The 26,413-nt window shown below is 37.7% G+C and overlaps 3 protein-coding genes across 4 annotated transcripts in view; 1 reads left to right on the top strand and 2 right to left on the bottom strand.

Moving 5' to 3' along the window:
- Positions 1-761: 761 nt before the first annotated feature.
- On the bottom strand, positions 762-3,096 carry LOC133518707 (spidroin-2-like). Its single transcript, XM_061852378.1, has 2 exons — positions 2,929-3,096; positions 762-1,316 (listed from the first exon to the last, which is right to left on the bottom strand). The coding sequence occupies exons 1-2, from the start codon at positions 2,987-2,989 to the stop codon at positions 1,042-1,044; spliced, it is 336 nt and encodes a 111-aa protein (XP_061708362.1). The 5' UTR covers positions 2,990-3,096; the 3' UTR covers positions 762-1,041.
- A 3,188-nt stretch (positions 3,097-6,284) lies between these two features.
- The window catches only part of LOC133518581 (ABC transporter A family member 5-like), a 49,543-nt gene continuing 29,414 nt past the window's right edge, over positions 6,285-26,413 (top strand). The window contains exons 1-5 of the mRNA XM_061852242.1: positions 6,285-6,649; positions 12,210-12,389; positions 12,493-12,512; positions 13,144-13,350; positions 14,265-14,447. Coding sequence (XP_061708226.1) covers positions 6,472-6,649; positions 12,210-12,389; positions 12,493-12,512; positions 13,144-13,350; positions 14,265-14,447 — 768 coding nt within the window. The 5' untranslated portion in view covers positions 6,285-6,471. The remainder of the gene's footprint in view (positions 6,650-12,209; positions 12,390-12,492; positions 12,513-13,143; positions 13,351-14,264; positions 14,448-26,413) is intronic.
- LOC133518724 (uncharacterized) lies at positions 15,131-21,690 on the bottom strand. 2 transcript variants are annotated; one of them, XR_009799518.1, is made up of 2 exons: positions 21,343-21,690; positions 15,131-16,214 (listed from the first exon to the last, which is right to left on the bottom strand). XR_009799518.1 is itself a non-coding variant. In XM_061852404.1 (2 exons), exons 1-2 carry the CDS (start codon positions 21,547-21,549, stop codon positions 15,371-15,373), a joined length of 921 nt encoding a protein of 306 aa, XP_061708388.1. In that variant the 5' UTR covers positions 21,550-21,690; the 3' UTR covers positions 15,131-15,370. The 2 variants fall into 2 exon arrangements, 1 of the variants encoding a protein (XP_061708388.1); XM_061852404.1 differs by having other exon boundaries at positions 21,473-21,690.

Genomic DNA, 26,413 nt, shown 5'->3' with positions numbered 1-26,413 from the left:
TATCCAGGTAATCTATGCCACATTTCAGCCAAATCTGTTGCTGTTTTGGGTTTTGGGTCATGTGGTCATGTGGTGTGCAACAAACGTTCAAATTAGTGTTCGACCGCAGTTTCGGTTTCGGCATAAAAATCGTGTTTTCTCGGAAGGTCCTATTTCAGCCAAAACCTGCCGATGTTTTCGGCCGCACTGAAACTTACGAGATAGTATTTTCGGTAGTGTCCAACTGGAGTTTTGGTTTTCGCTAGATTTTATTCAAAGATCATTTTCCGTTCGAAGTTTCAGTTTCGACCGAAATAGAAAAAAAACCGAACGGTTTTGGCAATATATCTAGTTTGGTTAGGGCAGAGGTTGAATTTGACGCAGTTATTATTTGCTTTCGTTATAATTGAACTTACTTACTTTGAGCCTGACTTTCTCAGAATTTAATCTTTAGCGGATTAGACCTACTCAGTTTTAAACTTTTTACCAATGCGACCTCATGTGAGTTGGACAATTTTAGAAGCTGATTAAATAAGAAACTGGAAAAATCAGTATTGAACCTTTTCCGAATTTGGTAACCTCCGCCTAAACCTCTAGTTTCAGTCTAGTTCTAGTTTCACTAATTCAAAATACAAACTTTCATAATTTATAGGTAATATTAGAAGGGTTATGGAAGCCGGCAGGCCAGCAATGGCTGCAGGGTAAGTGTATTGAAAGCCTTCTACAAGATATTGGTATCTGTAGCTGAACAGGCAAAAAATCAGAATCAATTTAAACAAACATTTTTACAAAAATTATTTATTGCAAAAATACAAATGCTTACGTATACCTACATTAATGATATAATAAACAAGACATAGAGTTACTTGAGCAACAAGAAAGAAAAGTTATTTCGGCAAGCTCCAATAGCGAGAGACTCAGAAGACACAAGGTAGTTATCACTTTGGTCTCTTACTACTTTTCACCTTAACAGCGAAAACACATTAGAGGTAAAAAATACATCATTGAACTTTAACTCTTTATTATAAATTTTATCTCAAGTGACAAAATTTCTATCAATAATTACTTCCCAAACCCACCCGATCCCGCACTAGACTGTGCTCCACCGCCGCCTCCTCCTCTGCTGATACTGATACTCTTCGATATGCTGATATTAGTGTTTCCTCTGTTGCCGAATCTTCGTCCGAAGCCTGGGCCACCGAAGCCGGGTCCGTACCCGGGTGGTCCGGGGGGTCCGGGGGGTCCGAACGGCTGTTGGAACCCGGGGCCGTAGGACCCGCCGCCGAATGAACCGGCCTGCGCGTTCGCTTGGCTGAATGATCCGCCGAATTGGGGAGCTGGAAGTTAAAGAGTTAAGTTAGTGGTGATTCGATGGAAGGACACATTTTTGTTATTTTCTTATCAAACGATACCCGTCAAACCATATTCTAAGAGGTAGGTAAAGTGAAATATTCTTTTTCCAGTCGTCGACTGTAATGGTTTAAGATTTCGTATACTAAACTATAATTGCGTACGTTTTATGTTTGTGTTCCCAACTCAACTATAACAAGCATTTCGATACGCTGTAGTCAACCATAATGAATCTGACGAATCACGTGCCACCGCGCTCCCATAGAAAAGACATAAAAGGGCAACTATTTCATGAGCATGTTCATTCAACTGACTCGTAGAAAAAGTATTATATATTTATATACTGATAATCGAGCTTTTCATTTTCATACCTTACTTAGGCAACTCAACAATCTTCCTTGCCTAAACACAGTAAGTAATCGACTGAAAAGCTCTCTATTATAATTATCACAATTGTTTAAAATACTATTATTGCACAACAAAACTAAAACAAATTAATAGCTGTAAGCGATCTCTTCCAAACACCCATACGGTAGCAGGATAGGATAGGTACGTACTCAGGTTAAATTTAATTACTGACCAATCCTAAATTAAAAAAAAAAAACCATTTAGAATTTTGGATCTAAGGACTGGATCTATCGAGAATGAAGGAACATTTCGATTAATCAGCAGTAGTAAAATGGTTTAACAAGACCTATAAATCACATCGTAGAATATTGACCGATGCAATCAGGTCCGTCTCCTAGAGTCCGTCTAATCTAACGTTGCACCTCAACACAACACACAAACACAACAAAGTGAAAGAGTGTCATTATCAACGTCACATTTGAAAAAAATATGATATGGCCACACTTTATCATTGCAAAGAGTGTATAGCAACGTCACATTTTCATAGAAATTAGAAATAATTAATGCACTGCCACACTTTATCATTGCATATGTCATGCAGAGTTACATAACTAGTAAGGGTCTACTGGTCGAAAGCCTGGGACAGCAAGGGTCTGCTCGGAAGCCTGGGACAGCCGCGGACCAGGCACAGACGCTGAAACGCCTGTGCCTGGTCCGCGAGTTTCCGGCGCATGCAGTCGTAACATTGGGTCCTTGGTCGATCGATACTAAAAAAAATTGTCAAAGTGTCGGTTCAGCTTGTAGGCGTCTCAGGCATAGGGCGGGCTCGTTATTTGCTGAGAGGCTAGGCCTGGCGATTCAGAGATGGAATGTCGCCAGCATTTTGGGGAGTTTTCCGGAAGCGGGTGATTTAAGGGAGATTTTACCTATATATTTATCCCCTTATTCATAAACGTGTACTAAAGTTACGATGCCGCTGATCATCGTTTGTCCCTTTCCATCATACCAATACGTCGGAAAGGGACAAACGATGATCAGCGGCATCGTAACTTTAGTACACGTTTATGAATAAGGGGGTTAGTTTTTATTGTTTTAGTTTTATTTAGTTATACATCGTATGTTTAAGTTTAATTAGTAATAATTCGTTTTAAGATTGTTTTTTTTTATGTGACATTGATGTACACATTTTTACGTAATACTATATGAAATAAAACTAGTTACCTATAGCATTAATTAAAATCGGAAGCGTACCTGAGTATACTCCAGCTAAACAGACCAGTAAAGCCACACAAATCACTGCCAATCGAGCCATTGTAAAGGTGTTCAATCACTGGTATAATTCCTAAACATAATGCCATATATACCAACTGATTCCCACTGAGACGATAATTACGAATTTTAGTATCAATTCCGTGAATATCACGAAGTCTCGAAACATTTTCGACCTTAAAATTAAACGACATAAAGTTGAAAGTCGCTTGGGTAGTAGTTTGTTTATGTAGTCAAATGGGGGATTACCTTATACGTGATATTTTCATCGCGGTCTTGTTCAAATATTGGTTTTCCATCGTTGATTGACCACAAACGCTCGGATGCCTTTAACCATTTGTGGAATGACCAATCGTTATATTTTTTTCGATTTTTTGTTTTGCCTATTCGTTAACGGGCATATTTGAGCTCAATTAGTCCAAACAAAAGCACATAAACGACTAAAAATAGTAGTTCAACATTCCTTTAAGACACTCAGTTTGGACCATGTTATTGGGGTTGGCCGGTCGAAGTATTAAACAGATGGCGCCATCATAGCTTGCCCTGTCAATCCCTAGAATTGTGTCAAATTCTTGTTTTTTTTGGAACTTTGTGACCTGGATTCCAGTACTTTAAGCCAAATCTCATAGAACAAAACTAGAGACAGGGGCAAGCTATGATGGCGCCATCTATGCAAAACTTTGACAGTTGCCAACCCCATTTAGAGTTTATGTAATCATTGCAATTTTATGTGAGCGGCAGAAGACGCTAATAAGCGGGTGAAGTGGTCAAAATTATCTACCCCTGCTGTAAGCCTCTTAGTAAAATTGTAGTTGGTCAAATAATTTTAAACACATATCGTCCGCTTAACAACGTGGCCAGATAAGTATTTTCGGCCAAAATATTCTTGCTTCTATTTAAGCCGTTGATGATCTCCCACATTTCTTTCTACCCGTATTGATAGCATCGCAACATCGTAAGGTTGGCTAACTATGCTAAACATGACATAGGTCAATAATCTTTGATATTGCCGACAAGTTCCACAACAGCAAAAGACAACTGTCTTCGAGACCTAGAGGATAGATGCTCGTCTGTCTTATCTTTCAATAGGCGAGCCGATGCGATGGCAATCGAGTTCTATTTATTTATTTATAATTTGATTCAGACTAAAAAGCCCATATAGACTGACATACATATACATTTTATAAAATTAAAAATAAACACTATTTAAGTAGGCGATAAATCGACGTGGCTTCGTTGAATCAGGTGTCGGATTCGGCAGTTTGCCCCGGAACCTCCGAAACACTACAACTACACCCTTCGGCCAGAAGTCGGCGCATTCCTTGGTCCCCTGCAGCGGTCGCGGTACGCACACCACAAAAGAGTTGAAGTGCACGTAGTGGCGCGATTGAAGCTGGAACACACTCAGCGTGCCGATTTTGTGCCATACTGCACCACTTCAGCAGCCGTGGCGGTGTAATGCAAGCGCCATACGTACAGTGCCTTACTCGGTGGTTGCCCCCAGGCACTACTTATATATCTTCGCAAAGTCCTGAGGGCCTACCGCGTAAGTGTGACAGGGAGGCTCGAACGTGGTTCGTGGTAGGCCCTCAGTTTAGAAGATTTGTTTGTTATTTGCACATTTAATTCATATATAGGAATTAGGACCGTCAACAAATCACTATAAGGAAAACCGTTCAATGACTTTAAAATGTACGCTGACCATGCCGATATTCTAAGAAGCGCTTTTAGTTTAATAGCCTTTATATTGAAGTTTACATAGTGACTTATTAGACAAAGGTCAGAGCCACGGAGGTTTAACGGTTTTAGTATAGCCTCAATAGGCATGTTTAGTGCATATTTGCATATCGCTAAGCCGCCTGCTTTACTCGTACCCAAGTCTAAGCAGCGGCTGAAGAAGAAAGGGCTGGAATGGACCCAACCGTTTGCTGCGCCCTGCAACACCGTCGACGCTACTGTACCTATATGTCCCGTCTCCATTAATTTACGAAGGTCGATGACATCGTAAAGTATGTGAGAGTAAAATCTGGACTTGTCCTGAGGGTCGCGAAATTGGAATCTCGACACAATGTGAGTGTTCCGACTGAACGTCTAGCCTATGACCTTAACCTAGCCTATAACCATCAACAAGGAGGAGTTTTGGCCTTCGGCGATTTTTTTTTCCCAATGGTAACCGGTGGGAATAACATTCCCAGTAGTTACCGCTGGTTACAACTTGGTGGTAACTAGTGGGAATAATCCTTCCTCTGAACCTACTAAAGCTGTAGAATTCACTGAAATATGTATCTTCAATAGCCGTTGCCGCATTTAGCACATTTTCTATGTGCATTGCTGTAGTCCATAGTTCCAGGTCCAGAGTATTAGTGGTAGTACTGCTATGTTGTCTTATTTAACAGTTTAATAAATAACATTTTCTCTATAAGTTTAACCACAGTAGTTCGACAGAACCGCGTTTAATTAAGTTTTATTTGCTTTAAAATAATGTATTAAATTCGTGAAAATTCTGAATTGGGAGCAATGTTGCTGTAGCAAAATGTGTTTATTCTATTTACTGAAAAGCATTTTCTTGAAGGCCAAACCACACATAGAAGATTTAAGCGCACACATGCGCAATTATAACGGGTCATGTCTTCGGAAACAGGAAGTCAACAGACCTTGGTCCTGTCAATTATATCCTGATATCACATACAACATATAGAACGTAGTGATTATATGCTCTTTGATCACATAAACCATTCGCATGACGGTATGTCAATGTCAGGTTAGTGACAAATGTCATATTTGCCGATTATTGTACGATATCGGAAATTAAGTACCTAAATTTCTACAAATAATCATCAATGTTTTCTTTTCAGGAAGAAAAGAAAGTTTATCGTATTAAATTCTTCAAGCACTTGAAATTATTGATATGGAAAAGCTATCTGCAGCGAACGTATGTGCAAATAACACCCTTATTTTTACCCTATTATATGATTGTGGTATAAGGCAAGTATGAAGTACTCTTCTCAAAAACTGCCAAGAGCATGTCGGGCCATGCTCAGTGTAAGGATTCGTAGTTGACCTTCCGTCGCAACTGGCAGACTAAGAGGGGGCATTTTAAATGCACATAAAAAAAGTACAAATTTAAACCACTTCCCGGTATCTGATCAGTTGAAATTTGGAGTACTATCGTAATTCCGACAACAATGCAATAATATGCTAACATGGAGCTGATCTGCTGATACAGTCGGACACCTTAATGCAAAAATAGAAACACATTGAGTTGATTGGTTTTAATTAGAAAGTAGGTACTTGATGGACATGCCAAGGAAGGAGGACTTTTATTACTGATTGTACAGTCAAGGTATTAAATATCGACACGGACAAAGTGCCAAAAATATGTATACACGACCTTATTGCCTATACTTTAAGGTAGGGTATACATATTTATGACACTTCGTACGTGTATATATTTAATACCTTGACTGTACAATCAGTAATAAAAGTGCGTGTCACCAATATTTTGTTTTTAGGAGGCGATGGCCAATGCTAGTAGCCCAGACCGTATTCGCGGGCGCCTTGTTCCTCATGGCGGTGTTCGCGGCGAAGCCCGTGTTCCTGACGCCGCTCCAGGACGCTCCCCACGCGACGCTGACGTCCGACGATATTATGACGACACTAAGCGCTGACACGCAGGTAATTGTTACTCGTATTTCGACATACAGTTTACCTACAGGACGGCAGTGTTGACTACGCGACGATATTACAACGATACTCAATTCTTGCCGCTTACAGAAAGTATCTCGCGCGCGAGATTGACTAACCGTCTTTTTACAAGCTTTTATTTAACTTGCCCGGTTAGTTAGTACGGTCGCCAAGCCGCTCCGAGGCCAGATTTAATTGACTCAGCTCGGCCTTACCCACAACCGGTATCAATGTGTTCGGACAGTTCTCCTGATCACCGTACATGCGGTAGTAAAGCGGAAAAATGGTGGAGGGGATAGTAATGACGTCACAAAGATGGCGGCCGGACCTATTCTTTTTGGCGGTGTATCTCGAAAACCACTTAACCGATTTTAATCATCGAGGTGTCAAATAATAGCTTATATTATGGAGATTATTTCCTTTTCTACAAACATTTACGTGAAACCTATAGGAAAAAAAATAATCACAAAAAACAGTTTTTTTATAAAATTATTATTTTTTATTTTGTAAAAATCTCCGTAAATATTAGCATTTCGCAAATTTTGTTTAATATAAAACATATTGCTTCATTATCAAGGAATATAATGAGCCTTAAAACATACAGATCGAGTAATAAACAATGAAGCTACACTCATTTATTTGCGCATGGGTAACGATAACTGGCTTTTACCGGTCGAAACTGTGGTGACTGTTACGATACGTATTGAATGGAATTTATAGAGTATCGGTTTTAATTACTGAAATTATAATTAAAATTATAAAAACCAGACACAATAATGTTACCTTACTTCGACGTTTAGTCTCTTTTTTCGTCTTAATCATAGGTAGGTACATATTTCTTTTTACTTAAAAATTTTATACAGGGTGAACTTTTAACCACCAGTCATACTCTGCGCAGCGACTTTATAGGTCATACTTAACAACTTTTACTATGGGACCAATTCCGAAATCGCGAAAAAAATTTTGACTGTCCCATATAAAGGTGCGACCAACTTTACCAGACCAACACTTTTCCAAACTGAGCTACAGCTGTCCGATGAAGTTAAGTACTTAGGAATAACTCTCGACAATAAACTCAATTGGAACAACCACATCAACAAACGGATAGACAAGGCGGGAGTTGTCTTCTGGCAGTGCAGAAGGATGATTGGTAAGAGGTGGGGACTCAACCCGAAAATTACCCTCTGGCTCTATAAGACGATAATCCGCCCCTTACTCTGTTACGGTGCTCTGGTTTGGTGGCCAAGAACAAACCTAGGCAACGTACGAGACAAACTACAAAGACTTCAAAGGCTCGCATGCGCGGCCACCACTGGCTGCACGAGGTCTACCCCGACTGCAGCCATGGAGGTCATGCTAAACCTTCCACCGCTGCACCTACACATACAGCAAGAGGCCAGTCTCTCAGCGGTAAGGTTGCGAACCCTCAAGATATGGTCTAACATCACAGGAGCTCTTCACACAAAATGCCTGGAAAAGGTGTATGACGAATTTCCAGTGCTTAGGTCAGGCACGGACCGGATTCACAAACAAGCTATCTTCGATAAAAGGTACAAAATACAGTTATATGAGGACGACAATCATGAAGGACTCAATCCCCGGGAGCTGAGAATCTTCACTGATGGGTCCAAAACAGACAGCGGATCGGGCTCTGGAACCTTCTCAGAAGACCTGAACATGTCGATCACCACTCCGCTAGGAGCCCATAACTCGGTATTCCAAGCTGAGTGCATGGGCATCATAAACGCGGCGGCTGCCATCACTGCAAGGAAGGTAGTAGGATCCTCCATCCGCATACTCTCCGACAGTAGAGCAGTCTTAATGGCTCTAAATAGCCATATAGTTACATCCAAACTTATACACGAATGCCACGAACGACTAATGGAGGTATGTCATAATAACAAGATCACCCTACAATGGATCAAGGGACACAGTGGATCCCGAGGTAACGATGCTGCGGACGAGCTTGCCAGGCAAGGATCGAATGCGGGGGCCATTGGTCCGGAACCGATTCTTCCGATACCATTTAGCAAGGTACGCTCAATGCTGCTGGCACGTACAGGGAAACTACACACAGAACACTGGCTGAACCAGACTGGATGCAGACAGGCAAAAGAAGCCATGCCTGGCATCAACGGAAAACTCACAAGGGCGCTCCTGCAACTAGGGAAGGTCCGACTGAGTATGGTAACCAGTGTCATAACAGGTCATGGACTATTTTTGTAATGTATTTTAGTGTTGTTATATTTTAGTTTTTTAATCTTCTCTTTCTGATTTGTAACGTCTGTACCTATTTGTAACGTCTTTATACTTATTGCCAATGTATTGCACTCAAGGGTCCCGAGATACAGGCTCAGCCTAGTTTGGGGTCCGCCAGTATACCAATTATGTTTTTCTGTGTTCTGTATAGAAATAAATAATTTTAATTTTAAAAATTTTAAAAAATTTTTTTTTTAATTTAACAAACATCTTTTCACAACAGGTGTCACAGACAGTCCCCTGTGCCGAGGTTGCATGGAGACAGAAGAAACAGCCTCTCACGTGGTGCTGGAATGCAGCGGAGTGACTCCATACAGGGCTAAACATCTCGGATCTCCGAGAGACCTCCCCGAGGTCCTACTCAACATCAAAGGTTTGATAGGATTCCTCGAGGAGCTGGGCTGGCAGGACTAGCCCACCCCCAACATATCACGCAAAATAGGCGCAAGTCGTCGAGTTGCGGAAAAATCGCCCGAATACAATACAATACAAGGTGCAACCAGACCGCAGCTTAAAAAACGGTCACGATACGGAATCGCAGTGACGCGTCGTTTGCGTACCGTTTTTGACGCATGCTCCCCACACCGCTGTTTAAAAAACGGTGACGGTACGGAATCGCAGTGACGTGCTTCACGCGAATCTTTTTTGTTCGCAAAACAGTTGCGTCTTTTACGTCACCGGTACGGTGTCTGCCATAAGATCTCCGTGTAATATTTTTTGCGATTTTTACGCAGTTCAATTTACGGTGCGTCAGCTTATTTTAAGCAGCGGTGTGGCGAGCATGCGTCATGGACCCGGGTACGTCCTTAAACTACGTCCAAAAGAGAGGTATGGGCATTGTGAATATCATCTCGCTTTGTGTGGTAGGGCACAGCCAGTGGGTGTCATTCCAGATCCAAATTTTCTTGCGTGATTCGGCATTGGTCCCATAATAAAAGTTGTTCAGTATGACCTGTAAAGTCACTGCGCAGAGTATGGCTGGTGGTTAAAATTTCATCTTATACCTATATTCGACACAAGTAGTAAGTACTTACAGACCAACTATGATACACATTTTGCCTGTATAGTGATACATAGTGAATAAATTAATACCTGATTTAAAAAATAAAACAAAAATAACAAATAGCATGTTATTAATTCAGTAATCACTAATCAGTCTTAAACAATGAACATCATACTTTTAGATTAGACAACAAAATGTATATTTATACTGTGTTTCGACTTGAAAGATTTTACTGCTTTAAAACATAAGACAAACCTACCAACCAAATGATTAAAAAAAAATGATTTTTGTGATTATTATTTTCCTATAGGTTTCACGTAAATGTTTGTAAAAAGGAAATAATCTCCATAATATAAGCTATTAGTTGACACCTCGATGAATACAATCGGTTAAGTGGTTTTCGAGATACACCGCCAAAAAGAATAGGTCCGGACGCCATCTTTGTGACGTCATTACTATCCCCTCCCACCATTTTTCCGCTTTACTACCGCATGTACGGTGATCAGGAGAAACGCCCGAACACATTGATACCGGTTGTGGGTAAGGCCGAGCTGAGTCAATTAAATCTGGCCTCGGAGCGGCTTGGGGACTACTAATAGTAAAAGTTGTTAAGTATGACCTATAAAGTCGCTGCGCAGAGTATGACTGGTGGTTAAAAGTTCACCCTGTATAAAATTTTTAAGTAAAAAGAAATATGTACCTACCTATGATTAAGACGAAAAAAGAGACTAAACGTCGAAGTAAGGTAACATTATTGTGTCTGGTTTTTATAATTTTAATTATAATTTCAGTAATTAAAACCGATACTCTATAAATTCCATTCAATACGTATCGTAACAGTCACCACAGTTTCGACCGGTAAAAGCCAGTTATCGTTACCCATGCGCAAATAAATGAGTGTAGCTTCATTGTTTATTACTCGATCTGTATGTTTTAAGGCTCATTATATTCCTTGATAATGAAGCAATATGTTTTATATTAAACAAAATTTGCGAAATGCTAATATTTACGGAGATTTTTACAAAATAAAAAATAATAATTTTATAAAAAAACTGTTTTTTGTGATTATTTTTTTTCCTATAGGTTTCACGTAAATGTTTGTAGAAAAGGAAATAATCTCCATAATATAAGCTATTATTTGACACCTCGATGATTAAAATCGGTTAAGTGGTTTTCGAGATACACCGCCAAAAAGAATAGGTCCGGCCGCCATCTTTGTGACGTCATTACTATCCCCTCCACCATTTTTCCGCTTTACTACCGCATGTACGGTGATCAGGAGAACTGTCCGAACACATTGATACCGGTTGTGGGTAAGGCCGAGCCGAGTCAATTAAATCGTGTTTCTAGAGGGCTTTTGAGATTTGGCGACCGTACTAAGTATGTATGTTATTTTGTTAGTGTCAAATCTTGGAAGCTTAATTTGATCCACTTGCTGATTTTCGATTAAGCTGAAAATTTGCATTCATATGTAAGTTGAATAACAATGCAGTATTATGGTACCGTCGAGCTGATCTGATGATGGTAACAGGAGATAAGAAGTCTTTGATGAAACAACGCAACCTAATTGTGTTTGGGATTTTTAGAGTTGTCTCTATGAGTATTAGTTACCCGTGGTAAGACAGTCAGCGACAAAAGCTTGTCCCAAAAATCAATTTTTCGCCAAAAACTTATTTTAACTGTATTAATTAAGTAGGCACGGATAGTCTATAGAGATACTGTCGCGGCGCATTTATGCTAGGCCTACAGGCGAAGCTCCGTGTCTCGCTCACGTACAGCGATGTCATGACAACGCGCAACACCGATAGACACTCAGTGCTGGATGCAGTCGCGATGGCGATGTTGACTTTGTACTGCAAATTAGAAAATCCTCACGAAGGTTTACGGCGTTTCACCGTGACAGCGCTGCGTCGTTAACATGTGGCTAAACCTTTTACCCCCGCGCTCCCCATATAGGCTTAGTAACCCCCAAGGCGGGCGCAACTCACAATGTTGAAAGACAAACAACTTGAAATACATATACCCCACAGACAAAGGAACTCTAAGCTGGCTGGCGGCTCTACGCCGATTGCTACTGGTCTGGTCGACCTCTCGACATCGAAAATTTCACATTTTTTTGTCGAATAAGTAATTTCATTTTTTAATGCTTTTAAAGATAAAGATAAAAATTGTTTATTATTCAAGTAGGCATATTACAATGCGCTTATGTTATGAACGTCAAATAAAGCTACGCCGGCTCTAACCCAACACCTCTGACCTGAGAAGATTTAAATCCTCTCTACTCGTCGTATGTGCTGTCTGCAGTCCAGTTCTTAAATATGTATACATTTTTTTACCTATTGCGAAGGATTAAAGGTGAAGAAAAGTATATATATTTATGAACACCACTGTACTTCACGTTTTGATTTTGTTTTGTTTTTGATGCAGCTCGGCTATGCACCCGACACGGGTCCCTACAAAGCTATCATGGACAAAGTGGCTGAGAATCTTAATAAAGGTAAGAATTTTACATAACACTACTAGTCTTCTATACTCATTCTTAAACTAGGGTTATAATGGTGGAATTTTGTACCTTCATTCTCGATAGATCCAGTCTATAGATCCAAAATGGACGTGCCCGGTCAGTTCTGGGGCGGGTAAGGGGAATAGTAGATTGTTAACCAAGGGACGAAAACCACCCATTTCTGTCGAAGTAGTTTGGCGCTCTACTTTTCATTTCGAATATGAGGAAAGTAAACATACAGTAGTATTTCTTGAGGGTACTTTTAATTAATAATAAATAATTGAGTACGGTTGCCAGAGCTCAATGAGGGTGCGCATGTAACTCCTCTGGAGTTGCAGGCGTTCATAGGCTACGGAGACTGCTTACCATCAGACGGGCCGTATGCTTATTTGCCACAGACGTAGTATTAAAAAAAGTAAAAATATCGTTATTTATGGAATGGGGAGTTTTTTTATACCACGTCGGTGGCAAACAAGGATACGGCTCGCCTGATGGTAAGCAGTAAATTATCAAAATGAAAATTGGACAACAAATCCATTGAAAACCAAATTTTCAATAGCTTATCGTACCTAGTTATCGTAAAATAAAACTGAAACGTACTAAGACAGTACAGTGCTCTAGACCAGAAAAGTATCATTATCTGCACACATTTTAGAACTACAACGACTCACTTTCAGAGCATGATAAGTGAAAAATAATGTGTACATGCTCTTATGATTATATTAACGATAATAAAATTGTGTAACAGTGGAGGCCATCTCTAGTCGATTCCCACCGGTTTGCCTGTTCGAAACAATTCAGCAGTGTATCCTATACATGTTTGAAAGGAAAAACTGTTTTGATTTCAGATTTTTTGACTGGTTCCACTGAACAAGAGCTAAATGAAAAGTTGTATGAAAAATCCAAAGGCCAGGTGTTGAAACATCACATTATTTGGGTCGTTTGGAAAGAAAAGGTACCTAACTTGGAACTTTATAAACAGAAGTTAAGCGGAGTTTTGCACTCATCAGTATTTTTATAGAAATCCCACGACAGCTTTCGTTAGTTATTTTGTAAGTTGATGTCGTAAGATAGCAGCGCCTTTTGATTTATAAGAGCAAATTCTTATAAATTGAGTTGGTATATATTTTACAGCTACACACAGGAAGGAGCACTATAATCCTACCGCATTATAGACCGCCTATTGTCTAACATTGAATGAATTGTTTATTTTCTTGTATCTTTTCTCTGAGGCGTGCCAATAAAGAGTATTTTATCTATCTTGATAGCCTTTGCTATACGGGTCACAAAAACCTAGCCACCAACGTGCGGTCATACACTTTAATTATTGATTCATTTAGGGTTCAAGCTAATTTGGTTGGAAATAGTAATGGTATGAAATGTTCAATGTTAAGTAAACCCTAAATGGCTCAACAATTAAAGTCTGTGTGTCTGTGTTACTTCAGCATGTCTTTTTACAAGCTTTTATTTAGTTTCACTTGTCCCGTTTGTCCCGTTGTCAGTCGGTCTGTAATCAACTCTTGCAAGTTAAAGATCCACTTCCCGGTTTCCGATGACGCTGAAAATTTGCATACATATGTAAGTCGGGTGAAAATGCAATATTATGGTACCATGGAGCTGATCTGATGATGGAGACAGAAGGTGGCCATGGGAACTCTGTGATAAAACAACGCAACGTTTTTAGGATTGGCTCGATGAGTATTAGTTGCCTGTGGAAAAAAAGTACAATCAGCGATAAAAGCTTGTACCAAAAATGATTTTTTTACCAAAAACTTATTAAAATACTCTATGGGGGCTTTTCGGCCGGTTCTTGTGACTCTAATCGCTAAAACGCCGTTGGTCACGTAAAACAAAGTATTTTTGTCTTAGGAGCACAATACTTGGAAGTTCAGCATACGCTCCACAGAACTAGCGTACTTGGCTGAAGTGAACTCAACAGTGACAAGAACTCTTCCGCACAACAGACACCTCCTGAGTGGCTTCTTGGCTGTCCAGCTTGCTGTTTCTGAAGAAATTTTGGCTGCAGAAAGCAAAGAAGGACTGAGGCATAAGGTACCTTATGGGTCGATCAATTATTTCTTTAATTTCAAATTCTCTTTGGTCAAAGTAATACGAGTTATCCCATTATGGAAAGGGTAATCCATAAACATTTACGTTTTGTTAATTAAATACCATAAACCCCGCGTTTTAAGAGTGACCCAGAGAAATCTAATCATGGCAACGAGGAACAAACATTTAAAGGTTGATTCACCCTTATAATTATTATGGGCCCATAACACAAGAACTAAGAAAAGAAGACTGACAATCTCGACACAAAATCGCGCTTCTCTAATATCAAGCGTCATCTATTGAAAGGAAATGTTATATGTTATCGTCCAGAAGTCTGAGCGTCGAACAAAATGGATGAAACTGCTTCAAAGTAACCCAACTTCCATTCAATGGTGCTGAGAAACCCGAACCCGGAACCAGAGTTCTGAGCGTTAAACCCCCTTGGGGCTGCAGGAACTGAGATCTGCTGTGTTATATAGTGACGCCATTTGACAAATTCCTAAATATTGGAGAATTTGGCGATTTTGACTTCTTGTTTCATTGGTCCATGCTTATATGTACAGACGGGCAGTATGGTAGTATCCATTCCATGGAGTTGCAGCTGACTTTTTCAGAAGCACGGTTCTATAAGACACGGATGGAGTTTAGGAACCTTATGTTCTTCATATAAAATTAAAAGTAGATACTGTAGATAGATACTACTAGTACTAAGAAAGTATATTTTATTAAGTTTATTATAAACCACCAAAGTTACCGCAAACTTCTGCTCAAACTGAAACTGAGACCTTTGCCTAACTCGGGTAATAAAATGATTTACACCTTACCCACACTTAGTAATTAATCACAGTTTTAACAAGAAACTTATTTATCGGTTATATTTTGATAACTGAGTCCCAATTTCTAACTGATAATCATTTTCTACGATATTATCTTAGATTTGTAGTAACGGCAATAACTAGATCGGGCATATTGTTTTCACATGCAAATTTAACAAGGCATTCAATATCGCCGGGTTTCACTGTATTAACCACCTTTGCAATGCAATCAGTCCTCAGTTGTTCCATCAGGTAGCATGAAGCGATCAGCAGTAAGGATTCTAGGCCCTCCTCGGGCAGAATCCCTAAGTACATGTAGGCTTTCAGGTGATTAAGGGTCTCCACATTAGCTCCATTTATTTTCATGCAGCTATTTTTGCTTTCCTCCCATTTTCCACCTCGTAGCATTGTCTTAACCATATCGCTGTGAATTAGCAGGATGGATTTGTGAACAGGCACATTGCCATCTGTTCCTTGCAGTTGAAAATCCGGAAACTCCTCATCCTCGAAAAGTTGATTGGTCACTAATGAGGCCACAGGTGTTGTGGCCGTTATGGGTATTGATGTTACTTTAATATTGACCTCAAACACGAATGTCAACACTGCATATGCCCTAAAACCTCCAGCATATGTCGGCTGATTCTCATGTACAATATAAGAATCAGCCGATTTGGATGTAATTGGAATATCTAACCATTCATCAGAACAATAAAACTCTCCTTCCTTTTCTTTACAAATTATCTTCACAGGAAGTAAATGGTTTGCTTGTTCGTCTCTCTTTATCTTCATATTTATTTGGAGACCTGAACTAGAACTCTTAAATGACATTTTCACCAGAGCCAAATTCTCATGACATGTAATAGACTCTGTCTCAATATCATTAGTATCAGATGACAGCTTTGTGACAGAAAATATTAGCTTCAATTTTGGACCACGCTGCTGTTTTATCACAGTACTGCAAATGAAACATAGAGGAATTAGAATAGAACAGAATCGTTTATAAATGTAAGTAAGTAAGTAAATGGCAAAGAAACAATATCATTAAGCAAACACCAGAGATATATAGAGGCTGTACCGCAAGTATCCTGCGCAAAAAACCTTGGTCTGCTCATGGATGGTGAACTAAGATTTGAGGAGCACGTTAATACTAAGATACGGAACGCATTCTATCGCCTTAAAACCTTGTATAGTTTTAGAAAGTATCTGTAAGAAAAAGTTAGGAAAATACTTATTGAGTTTTTAGTACTGTCGCCATTTAATTATACAGATATAGTTAACGGTCCAAGGTTGCTGGCGAGAACAAAAAAGGTGATACAACGAGTACAAAATGCTTGTACACGTTTCTGTTATGATATACCAAAACGAGCGCACATCACACCTCATCTTAATAACAGAAAAATTCTCACTACGTAAAATAATTGAATTTGAAAAACCTCCATATCTTTACGAAAAATTAAAATGGGTACAGGATGCACATAGACTCGTGAGAAGACATCGGCAAAACGTCTTACTTATCCCAAAACATAAGGCCAAGTTTTTCAGGGGTGGTTTCAAACATGCAGCAACGAAAATTTTGAATGACTTACCGCCACCGTTAAGGAGTCCGATGCCAGTAGCTAAGTTCAAGAAACTGGCTAAAGCGCACTTTTTCGAGTTGCAAAAGGGAAACCACCCCCTCAATAGAACACTTAATAAATAGATATAAGAGAATCAAAAATAACATAATAATAATTAATATTATTATATCCATCAATTATATCCAACTACAAGGATTAAAATATATATATTTATACTTAAATATAGCACATGTAACACTCGTATGAATATATACTTAGAAATCATATACACACACACTCAAACGCTACGGTCGCACACACATCCAATCTTTGATATTGCCAGCCCGTAATATTGCTAGACCTTTGAAACAGGGCTGACCGAGGGAAAAAAAAATAGGGACCAAGCTGAAAATCAGCGCTGGATATCACATATCTAGCACAGGCTGAGACTGGTACCCATTGTCTTAACGATATGAAATTAAATTAAATTATGTAGGTACCTATTATGTTATATTTTTTTCACTTTTTTATAATTTGTAATGTTTAAAGAAAGATGTTTTCTAGTTTTGGCAATAAACTTTTTTTACTTACTTTATTTACTTATTGCATATTACATTACAGGCACGGATGAATTGGAACATATAGATATACATGTGAGACCCTGTAGAATATAAGAGAGCCCTCTTATATTCTACAGGGTGATTAAATTACAATTATTGCGCACATTTCATTAAATTAATATTCCACATACATTAACACATGATCATTTGTATTATTACTAATGATCATTATCAACGTGCAGTTTTCGTAGCAAAGTATGGTTAGCAAAAAAATTAACTTACTCAAGTCCTTTTAGCATCATCTTTATACTGAGTAACAAAAATAGTAGCCCTTTAAGGGCATGTTTGATAGTGATCTGATTAGGAAAAACTGAAAAAAAAATTGACGCAATAAATTTTATGACCCGATTTTTTTTTTCTGCGGGGTAGGTTCTAGTCAAACATCCATAAAAATAAAATTCTTCTACATTTTCCTAATCAAAACACTATACCGAATATGGTCTTAAACGGATCCCCATTTCTGCTTCACCCATACACATTTATTCAAATTATGCTAAATAAACAACTAAATTTTTTTCAATGAATTTGGGTGTCAGTTGTTGACGTCGATTAGAAAAATAACCATTTTAAATAACTAAATGACCTTTCCACATTGACGGAAGTTACGCGAAGGTAATTTAGGTATTTAAAATGTTACTTTTACCTTTAGTTGTATTTTCATGACACGACATGAATGCATTTCATTGTCATGTCATACAAAGTAGGTGTATGTTTTATATAAAAGGTCGAAGAAGGTTTACTAATGTGAAGAATTATAGTCTGTAGTGAATGTGTTATAATGAAAAAAATAATTATTATTATTTACATATATTGATTTTTCTGACAACCATAATATATGCTTTGCTATGAAAACTGCAAGTTGATAACGATCACCACGGTAATATTTTCATTTACTGACTTCATCAAAATATTAATTACCTAAGATTAAAAAAACATCCATTAATTAAAAACAGCTTCAGTGTTTTTTTTTAAATTGACCTAGATTGTCCAGATCTTTGATAGAGTTGTGATCAGAGACATGTCAGTCGCTTCGCTTGACAGACAGATGAAGTATGCGAAAGGGAAGCCATGACGTATATGAACAAGCCATAAGTGCAAAAGAGGCAGACTACATATGAGAAAACGTAACCAATTTTGAGTTCGAAGGCGGCCGAGGCGGCCAAAATCATATTGCCGTATTTTTTAACGTGAAAAATATAAGCGAATCAAAAAGAAAATTATACATTAAGTAATTTAGTGACGATGGTGTCATGTTGTGTGCCGGGTTGTAGTGTTTCAGGGCCAAAAAACCCAGGAAAATACTCATTTCACAGGTAATTATGATATTCCTAGCGAAATTTTCGTAACGATATTTTATCAAATTAACAGCATAAAAAGTGTAAAAAACCAATTATAACAGTTCATTATAAGTTTTTCTTCAATTGTGTGTTAATATTTCATCATATTAGTCAATAATTTAGAATATTTTGTGTAAAAACCTAAACTGTTACTTTACGCTAGGGCTTGACAAAATGTTCATATGACTGTATCGATAACTTGTCGGTATATTAGTAGGTATGGAATTAGTTTGTCACAAGACATCATTAAGATATTACCTTTATAACCGACTTAAAATAATAACGATTGTTATAATACCTTTTTTGAACGTGTACATGTTTAGTGATAAATTTAAACTTCACTTCCCAACACAGTACTTACATTTTAACCACTTTTCCACGGCTTTGCCGCCAACACAAGGAAACACAAGACAGCGTATACTTTTACACAGCGTATACACATCCAACCCAAGTTGTCAGCAGGAAAAGGCGCGAAATTCAAATTTTCTTTGGTAAGTCAACTCTTTGCGAACACATTTTCAAACAACTTCAACTTTATCATTTTCAACTTTTTCAAACACATTTGAAAAAGTAGTCGATAAAGCAGTTAAACATCGATAGATTATTAATATGTTGTAACATGACATCACTATTTTTGTTCGCACATAGACAATTTACGCACACACTTGCATTTCATTTTTGGTCACACTTTCCAAGTTTGACAGTCGTTCTATACTATCCTATTTCTATGGTTGTGATAGAGTTTGGGAGGTTGTTGTAGATTTTTATAGTCATCAAAATCAGAAAAAGGCACTTTTAGTTGATTTATGTTACGGTTATTTCTTTTAATTTGAGTTGTATTTTTGAATGAATATGTTGAAATGTTTCCTAACGAATGTACATGATTCGAATATTTACATAGCCGCCACGGTCAGGACTCCATTTGATCTATGTTTATTAGAATTCTGATGCACTTTTTTTGCAGAATAAATATTTTTTCAATATCGTACCTATTTCCCCAAAGGACCAACCAGGTCATATGATATTCGCGAAAAAGCATATATGTAATTTGCCGCAAGGGATGTCATAAAGTAATTTTCAACACACTTGCTCAAAATGACGTTTTTATTCCACCGATTTTAGGCTCATAATCCTAGATATTAAACACGCGTGCTTTTTCAGTATATTATAACACTCGTGCTTTCTCATTATATTATCCGACTGAGTTAAGAAGGTAACTGATTGCTAATAATATGCATGGAAAATTGGAAATGGAGCCTTCTTAATTTGGTCGAAAAATAGATGTTTTTTTTAACAACTATTAGGTTTCAAATTTTAGTTCAAAGAGGTTTTATCACACCAATCATAATTTATAGATTAATAATTATCTCGTACATTACATTAATGAATAAACATAACATTTTATCGATTTGATCTCCATCCATCGAATAGAAATACGGAATTATTACCTTTTTATTTATTTTTTATTTGGCTGTTTGTCGATTTCGTTCGCGCCTTTGCCTTGAGCGCGTATGGTATCGTGCGAAAAAAAATAACGCGCCAGCCATTTTCCGTATTTGTCATAAAATTGGATTAGTTTTGCATGTTTTTAGTTTATATTATGTTTATATATTGACGAAAATGTCATTTTCAAGCATTGAAAATGTAGAACACATAAAAATTTACCCTGCCATTAATACTAATAGAGGCAAGAGCCGAAAACGATATCCTTTTACCATCAAAATCGGGTGAAAAATAATTAGCGGCATATGAAAATTATATTCAACGTAAAATCAGCAAAAATGCCCAGTTTTTCTTGGAAAACGTGTTGGTAGCTTACTTCAATGAATTGGCGGATAAGCAAGTACCTACAAGCCCAGCACGCTTTGGTGCAATTATTCGATGTTAAAAAAAAACTGTAAGCCACCATTTTGAAAATTGTACTTTTACTGTTTTGATAAAACTTAATCTAATTTATAAGTTTTGTTTTTTCCTCGCAAGTGTGTTGAAAAACGTCGTATGAAACGCGTGTTACGCGTGTGCATTGGTCATTACCCACATCGGCTTTCTTAATGCGGGCTCGCTTACAGCTCGCGCGCACAATATCGCCTCGTGTGTAACGACCAACTTTTAGCACACTTGTATCATAATGTACTATAAAGACACTTCACAATGATATCATATAATGAGATCACAGTTATGCAGAAATATAAAACAGGTTTTTAAAATAACTAACTTCAGATTTGAAACACTACCAAGGAAGAGATTATACAAACAGAAAAACATAGGTAGACAAAAGTGCCACGAAATGGTCCATCCCAGGCAACTTCCAACACTGACCTTCCAATGAGACCGTCATGTGAAACAATCACGGCAGGTAACAAAAAATAAAATAAAAACATACTTACATAAAAAACTTACTTACTGAAGATTTAATAAATGTACACAGAAAAATAGGCATAGAGAAAACAGAAGACACATAAATATATAGCCATAGCTATCTCATGAATACCGTCTTCACAACCAAGCCAATATACATCCCACTGCTAAGCCTTACCAGAAGATCTGGACACTTAGGGACTCACACACACCTTTGTTTACTGATATACAATATGAAGGTTTCCTGACGATTGTTTTCTTCACCAAAGAGGAACTGGTAAATATTAAATGATATTTATACCTAACTAATAACAATTTACGTTAATAATATACATTACTCACTATTTCTTCGTTGCGTTAGACATAGGGAAAGTTATTTTCAACACTTCACAAATAAAATGGATGACTAAATGAAGCATAAAGGATACCTAATCACAACCGCAGCTAATCGTACTTTGATAAGATATAAAGTTATGTAGGTACGGCGCACTACACATATAATATAGGACGCAAAAGAACAGATGAATCGTAAGCGATTACCGATTACTAGCGCCCATGGATGCCCGCAACACCAGAGGGGTTTTAGGAGCACTTAAGGCATGCAGTGCTCCTAACATTTGAGATCGTCGTGAGACGTGCGGGCATTTGAGATCGGAGTACCCTTTTTTAGGGTTCCGTAGCCAAATGGCAAAAAACGGAACCCTTATAGTTTCGCCATGTCCGTCTGTCTGTCTGTCTGTCTGTCTGTCTATCCGAGGCTTTGCTCCGTGATCGTTAGTGCTAGAAAGCTGAAATTTGGCATGGATATATATAAATCAATAAAGCCAACAAAGTCGTACAATAAAATCTAAAAATTTAATTTTTTTTATGGTACCTCCCCTACACGTAAAGTGGGGGTGAAATTTTTTTTTCGCTTCAACCCTAGAGTGTGGGGTTATCGTTGGAAAGGTCTTTCAAAACTAATAGGGGTTCTCAGGAAACATTTTTTGATAAAGTGAATATATTCGGAGATAATCGCTCCGAAAGAAAAAAAAATGTGTCCCCCCCTCTAACTTTTGAACCATAGGTCCAAAAATATGAAAAAAATCGTGGAAGTAGAGCTTAAGAAAGACATTAAATGAAAACTATAGCGGACATGATCAGTTTAGCTGTTTTTGAGTTATCGCAAAAAGTTTTCCCTTCATAGTAAAAAGACTTACTTTAATTAGGTACTGATTATGCAAATTTGCCTATTTGCTTAACTCTGGTGAAAGGTACCATATCATCCCTTGGTTAAGAATTTACTATACTTTAAGCTCCAGTTTAGCTTATTGTGACGGATGAGTAACTACGGAACCCTACACTGAGCGTGGCCCGACATGCTCTTGGCCGGTTTCTTAATAAAAGGTTTGGGGGTCCGGTACCGGTCCGAAAATACTGTAGGCGTAATACATTCCACACTTAACTTGCAACTGTACGAGGCAGGAACTTTCTGGAGAAACGCACAGTTGAAGGCTGCCAACCATCGTCATTGAAATGTGGTCGTATAGAGCGTGCGACACATCCGTATTCCGTACATTCTATACCAATGAGCTATGTAGCACAAACGACCACAACCGAACTAAACCTCGGACGGACAGACAAACAGATAGGACAGACGAACATGGCGAAATTAAAATGGTTATTATTATTAGATGACCACGAAACACTAAAGAATGGGTAAAAAACTAATTTGTAAGTATCTACGTTTTATTTCCAGAAATATTTCAGGTTATTTTCCTTTTTGCTTGATTGTCAACGTTCTTATTTACAAAGTGAAGTACTGGTTGGTAAAATAATTTGTTAAAAAAAAATATTTTTCAATTATAAAGAGAGAACGTCAAATAAAGAAGTAGAAGAAACTTGTGCCTGTCGTAAATATAGAAAATCTTATATATCCAACAAAATGCAGAAATAGTAAGTAAAGTTTGCGTTAAGAACAGCCGCTAATTATCGTATTAGTAATGGAGGTCATAGCTAGACATCGCCGATAGTTGCATGCGATTTACGGTACATTGCCGTCTACTGAGGCGCAACAAATTCAATTGACCGATCAAAAGCTGCAATAGATACCTATATCGAAAGTTGCATGCTATATCCGTGAGGTTTTCATAAAATTGGTAAAGTCAGACCAAGATAAGTGCGCAGCGATTTTGACAGCCCAGATAGTGCACGTGTTATTTTAAACGTTAAACTTCAGCTGGGCTATCAGAATCGTAGCCAACTTAGCTAGGTCTGACACTAGTTTCATGTCTACAAAATTATTTTGTTTGCCCCCGTATTCTGTACTCGCTTGGTACATGATGCAGCGAATTAACCATTCGAGTGATAGAAAGGCAGATAACAATTTTCGGTTATGATGTTGCGACGCGCATACATCGCAACTCGGAAGTACCATCGTCCATACTGTAATTTTTGAGATACATTTTTGAGAATAAGCTTCTTTCATCATTTTTGCGTATAATTGTGATGTAGTGCAGTTTTGATTCTATGCTTTGTTCAATTTACAGCACTTTGAAGAGACTACAGCGCGGTTCGACATTGAAACTAATATTTTCCGTCATAAGGCAGAAAACTGATTACAGCGAGATTGTCACGGAATATATTAATCTTGATCATTTGGCCGTGGTGGTAATGATGTTCAAGGTTTCCAATACTCCCAATCCCAATACAGATCTTCATATTAGTATGAAAATTAAGAAGAGTAAGCAAGCTAAAAACTTCACACTTCCCGTTAACATTGTTTGCGAAGAATTTCAAGAACAGCTGTTTTGTTCTGATATTTGGGTAGAAAGCAAAATTAAAGTAAAATCACATGATATTCATTTAATAGTAAATTCAACAAACGGATATAATAATAAACAAGAGAATGTGGTTGTTTATAGTTTTGAGATAAATTTTACTATTCAAGCCATACCTACGATGCCTGTAGCTTCAATGGTAACTAATCAACTTTACTTGGATGAGGAGTTTACAGACTTTGAACTCCAAGCAACAGATGGTGTTGTGCCTGTTCATAGGTCAATTCTGCTTGCTCACAGTGACACGGCTAAAACGATGCTACGTAATGCAGAATGGAAGGAAAGCAAAAATGGGTGCATGAAAATTCATGGAGCGGCTAAGAGTACCCTGGATCACCTGAAGGCCTACATGTACTTAGGGACTCTGCCTGAAGAGAACCTTGAGCCATTATTGTTGATTGCTCAATGCTATCTTTTGGATAAACTGAAAACTGATTGTATCGCTAAACTTGTTAGTACGGTGAAACCGCAAGATATTGAAGGTGCCATTAAATTTGCTTGCGAAAATAATATGCCCGATTTAATGAAAGCCATATTGTTTCAAACCCCAGACCATATTGTAACAAATGCCTATCGGTCAGAGATTGAGAATACAATACCTATTGAAAAATAACTGAATGATTACTGTAATTAATTATTATAAGCTTTTAATTACTAAATCATTTTAATGTTTCAAAGAAGTAATGTGGTAACTTTTTGTTTGTGTCATAAATATGATTTTGCTTATCACACATTTTGTTACTACTTTGACAAAAAATCATATCATGAATGTGAACATATACAAACTAGTTCGTTCGTAGTGATAATTTAATAATTTTGTGCTCCTTACTGCAAGTGTACTTAAGCTTTTATTAAATGTAATAAGTGTCCTAATTCCTTAATAAACAAATTGTCTTGAAAACTATAGTATTTTTGAGTTTTTATTTACATACCTAATTGATATAGGTGCCCAAAGGTATTAACAGTAACTGTAAAAATACTAAACTAAATGTAAAACTAGCTTAAATCTAAAATAGGCCCTTGAGGCATTGTAAAGATGCTGGCGGAATTTACTCGTTTTATCGCAATGCTGATACGTCGAGTGAGGACGCCGCCAGCTCTTCGGTCACCAGTTACGTCACCCAGATGCTCCGCAATTTCTGCAAAAAAACTTGTGTATATCAAAATTTTATTTTAATATGGCAAAGGTATAAAATTGTGGTAGCTCAAGTGTTGAGAATAGAATGAGGCTATTTTTATAAAACTTACCACCTTTGGGGGAGTGATACAAACCGAATCCCATGCCATTTTATCGAGACGTCAAATAGGGAGTATTACTGCAATGTTCTGCCGCTAGAGAGCAGCACTATCGCATATTGTAGACCGTAGAGTAACTTACGAGGAAAGGTACCCAACTGTCCGGTTCCGATTTGATTTATATTTATATATGTTATAGAGTAGTCTAAAATAACGGACACGTATTTTTTTTAGCTGCCCAAACTCAACCTATTGGGAGAAATTGTCCTCCAAAGTACTAAAAAGTTACTAAATCTTCTAACTCCTATAGAAAGTGATGCTCAAGCAACTTGCTAGTTAATGGCTGGTTTGAGTATATGTTTAAAAGCAGCAAAAAAAATGAGCACGTGTTTTGTTATATCGGCTAAAACTCATTTTTTCAAATCTCTCAAATCTACATTCGAAGTTTTATAATATCTTATCACTATAGTTACACATAAAGACGGGTGTTTTTTTAGGAAAACTTGAGTTTAAGCAGATATAACAAAACACGTGTACATTATTTTTTCCTGTTCTCAAACATATACTCAAACAAGCCATTAACTAGCAAGTTGCTCGAGCATCACTTTCTATAGGAGTTAGAAGATTTAGTAACTTTTTAGTACTTTGGAGGACAATTTCTCCCAACTCTATAACATATATAAATATAAATCAAATCGGAACCGGACAGTTGGGTACCTTTCCTTGTTAGACATACTTTATACAGCCGTAAACAGTTATTTAGAAGTGTTCACTATGATATTGAGGAATCAAGGCGGTTTGTTTACAGAGGCCTATCGCGAAACTCGAAAATCGAAATTTCATTATCTGCCTCTTTATCACTCGAATACGCAAGAGTGAGAGAGAGGCAGATAATGAAATTTCGATTTTCGTGTTTCGCAAGAGGCCCTCAGTGTGTGCTAGGCGTCCCCTACCAGAGTTTTGCTTTGCGTATACGCTCTTGGCTACAAATTAAATAGTAATAATATAAATAAATATCCTTTTTTTGCTTATAATATGGTACAATGAGATGGTCAGGATAACATGTATCTATACTAAAACATGTTTTGGTAGATTAGCAATATTAGCATGAAAATGTACACTTAACTTAATAACTATCTAACTGCTACTTAACATTATCTAACCAGCAAAACAGGTCATCTGTTTTCAAGCAACGATAAAGTCGTGCTTTAAATGAATTAAGAGGGAG

The sequence above is a fragment of the Cydia pomonella genome, chromosome 6, assembly GCF_033807575.1.
Source record: "Cydia pomonella isolate Wapato2018A chromosome 6, ilCydPomo1, whole genome shotgun sequence".
NCBI lineage: Eukaryota > Metazoa > Arthropoda > Insecta > Lepidoptera > Tortricidae > Cydia > Cydia pomonella.
This window is presented reverse-complemented; position numbering and strand designations above follow the sequence as displayed.

What these genes read in the sequence shown, in the direction of transcription:
- LOC133518724 (XM_061852404.1), bottom strand. Translation starts at nt 21,549, where the DNA reads ATGCTTCATTTAGTCATCCATTTTATTTGTGAAGTGTTGAAAATAACT. An exon ending in TCTAACGCAACGAAGAAATA is followed by an intron (nt 16,215 to 21,472) that starts GTGAGTAATGTA and finishes TTTCATTTGCAG; the next exon opens with TACTGTGATAAAACAGCAGC.
- LOC133518707 (XM_061852378.1), bottom strand. Translation starts at nt 2,989, where the DNA reads ATGGCTCGATTGGCAGTGATTTGTGTGGCTTTACTGGTCTGTTTAGCT. An exon ending in TTTAGCTGGAGTATACTCAG is followed by an intron (nt 1,317 to 2,928) that starts GTACGCTTCCGA and finishes TTTAACTTCCAG; the next exon opens with CTCCCCAATTCGGCGGATCA.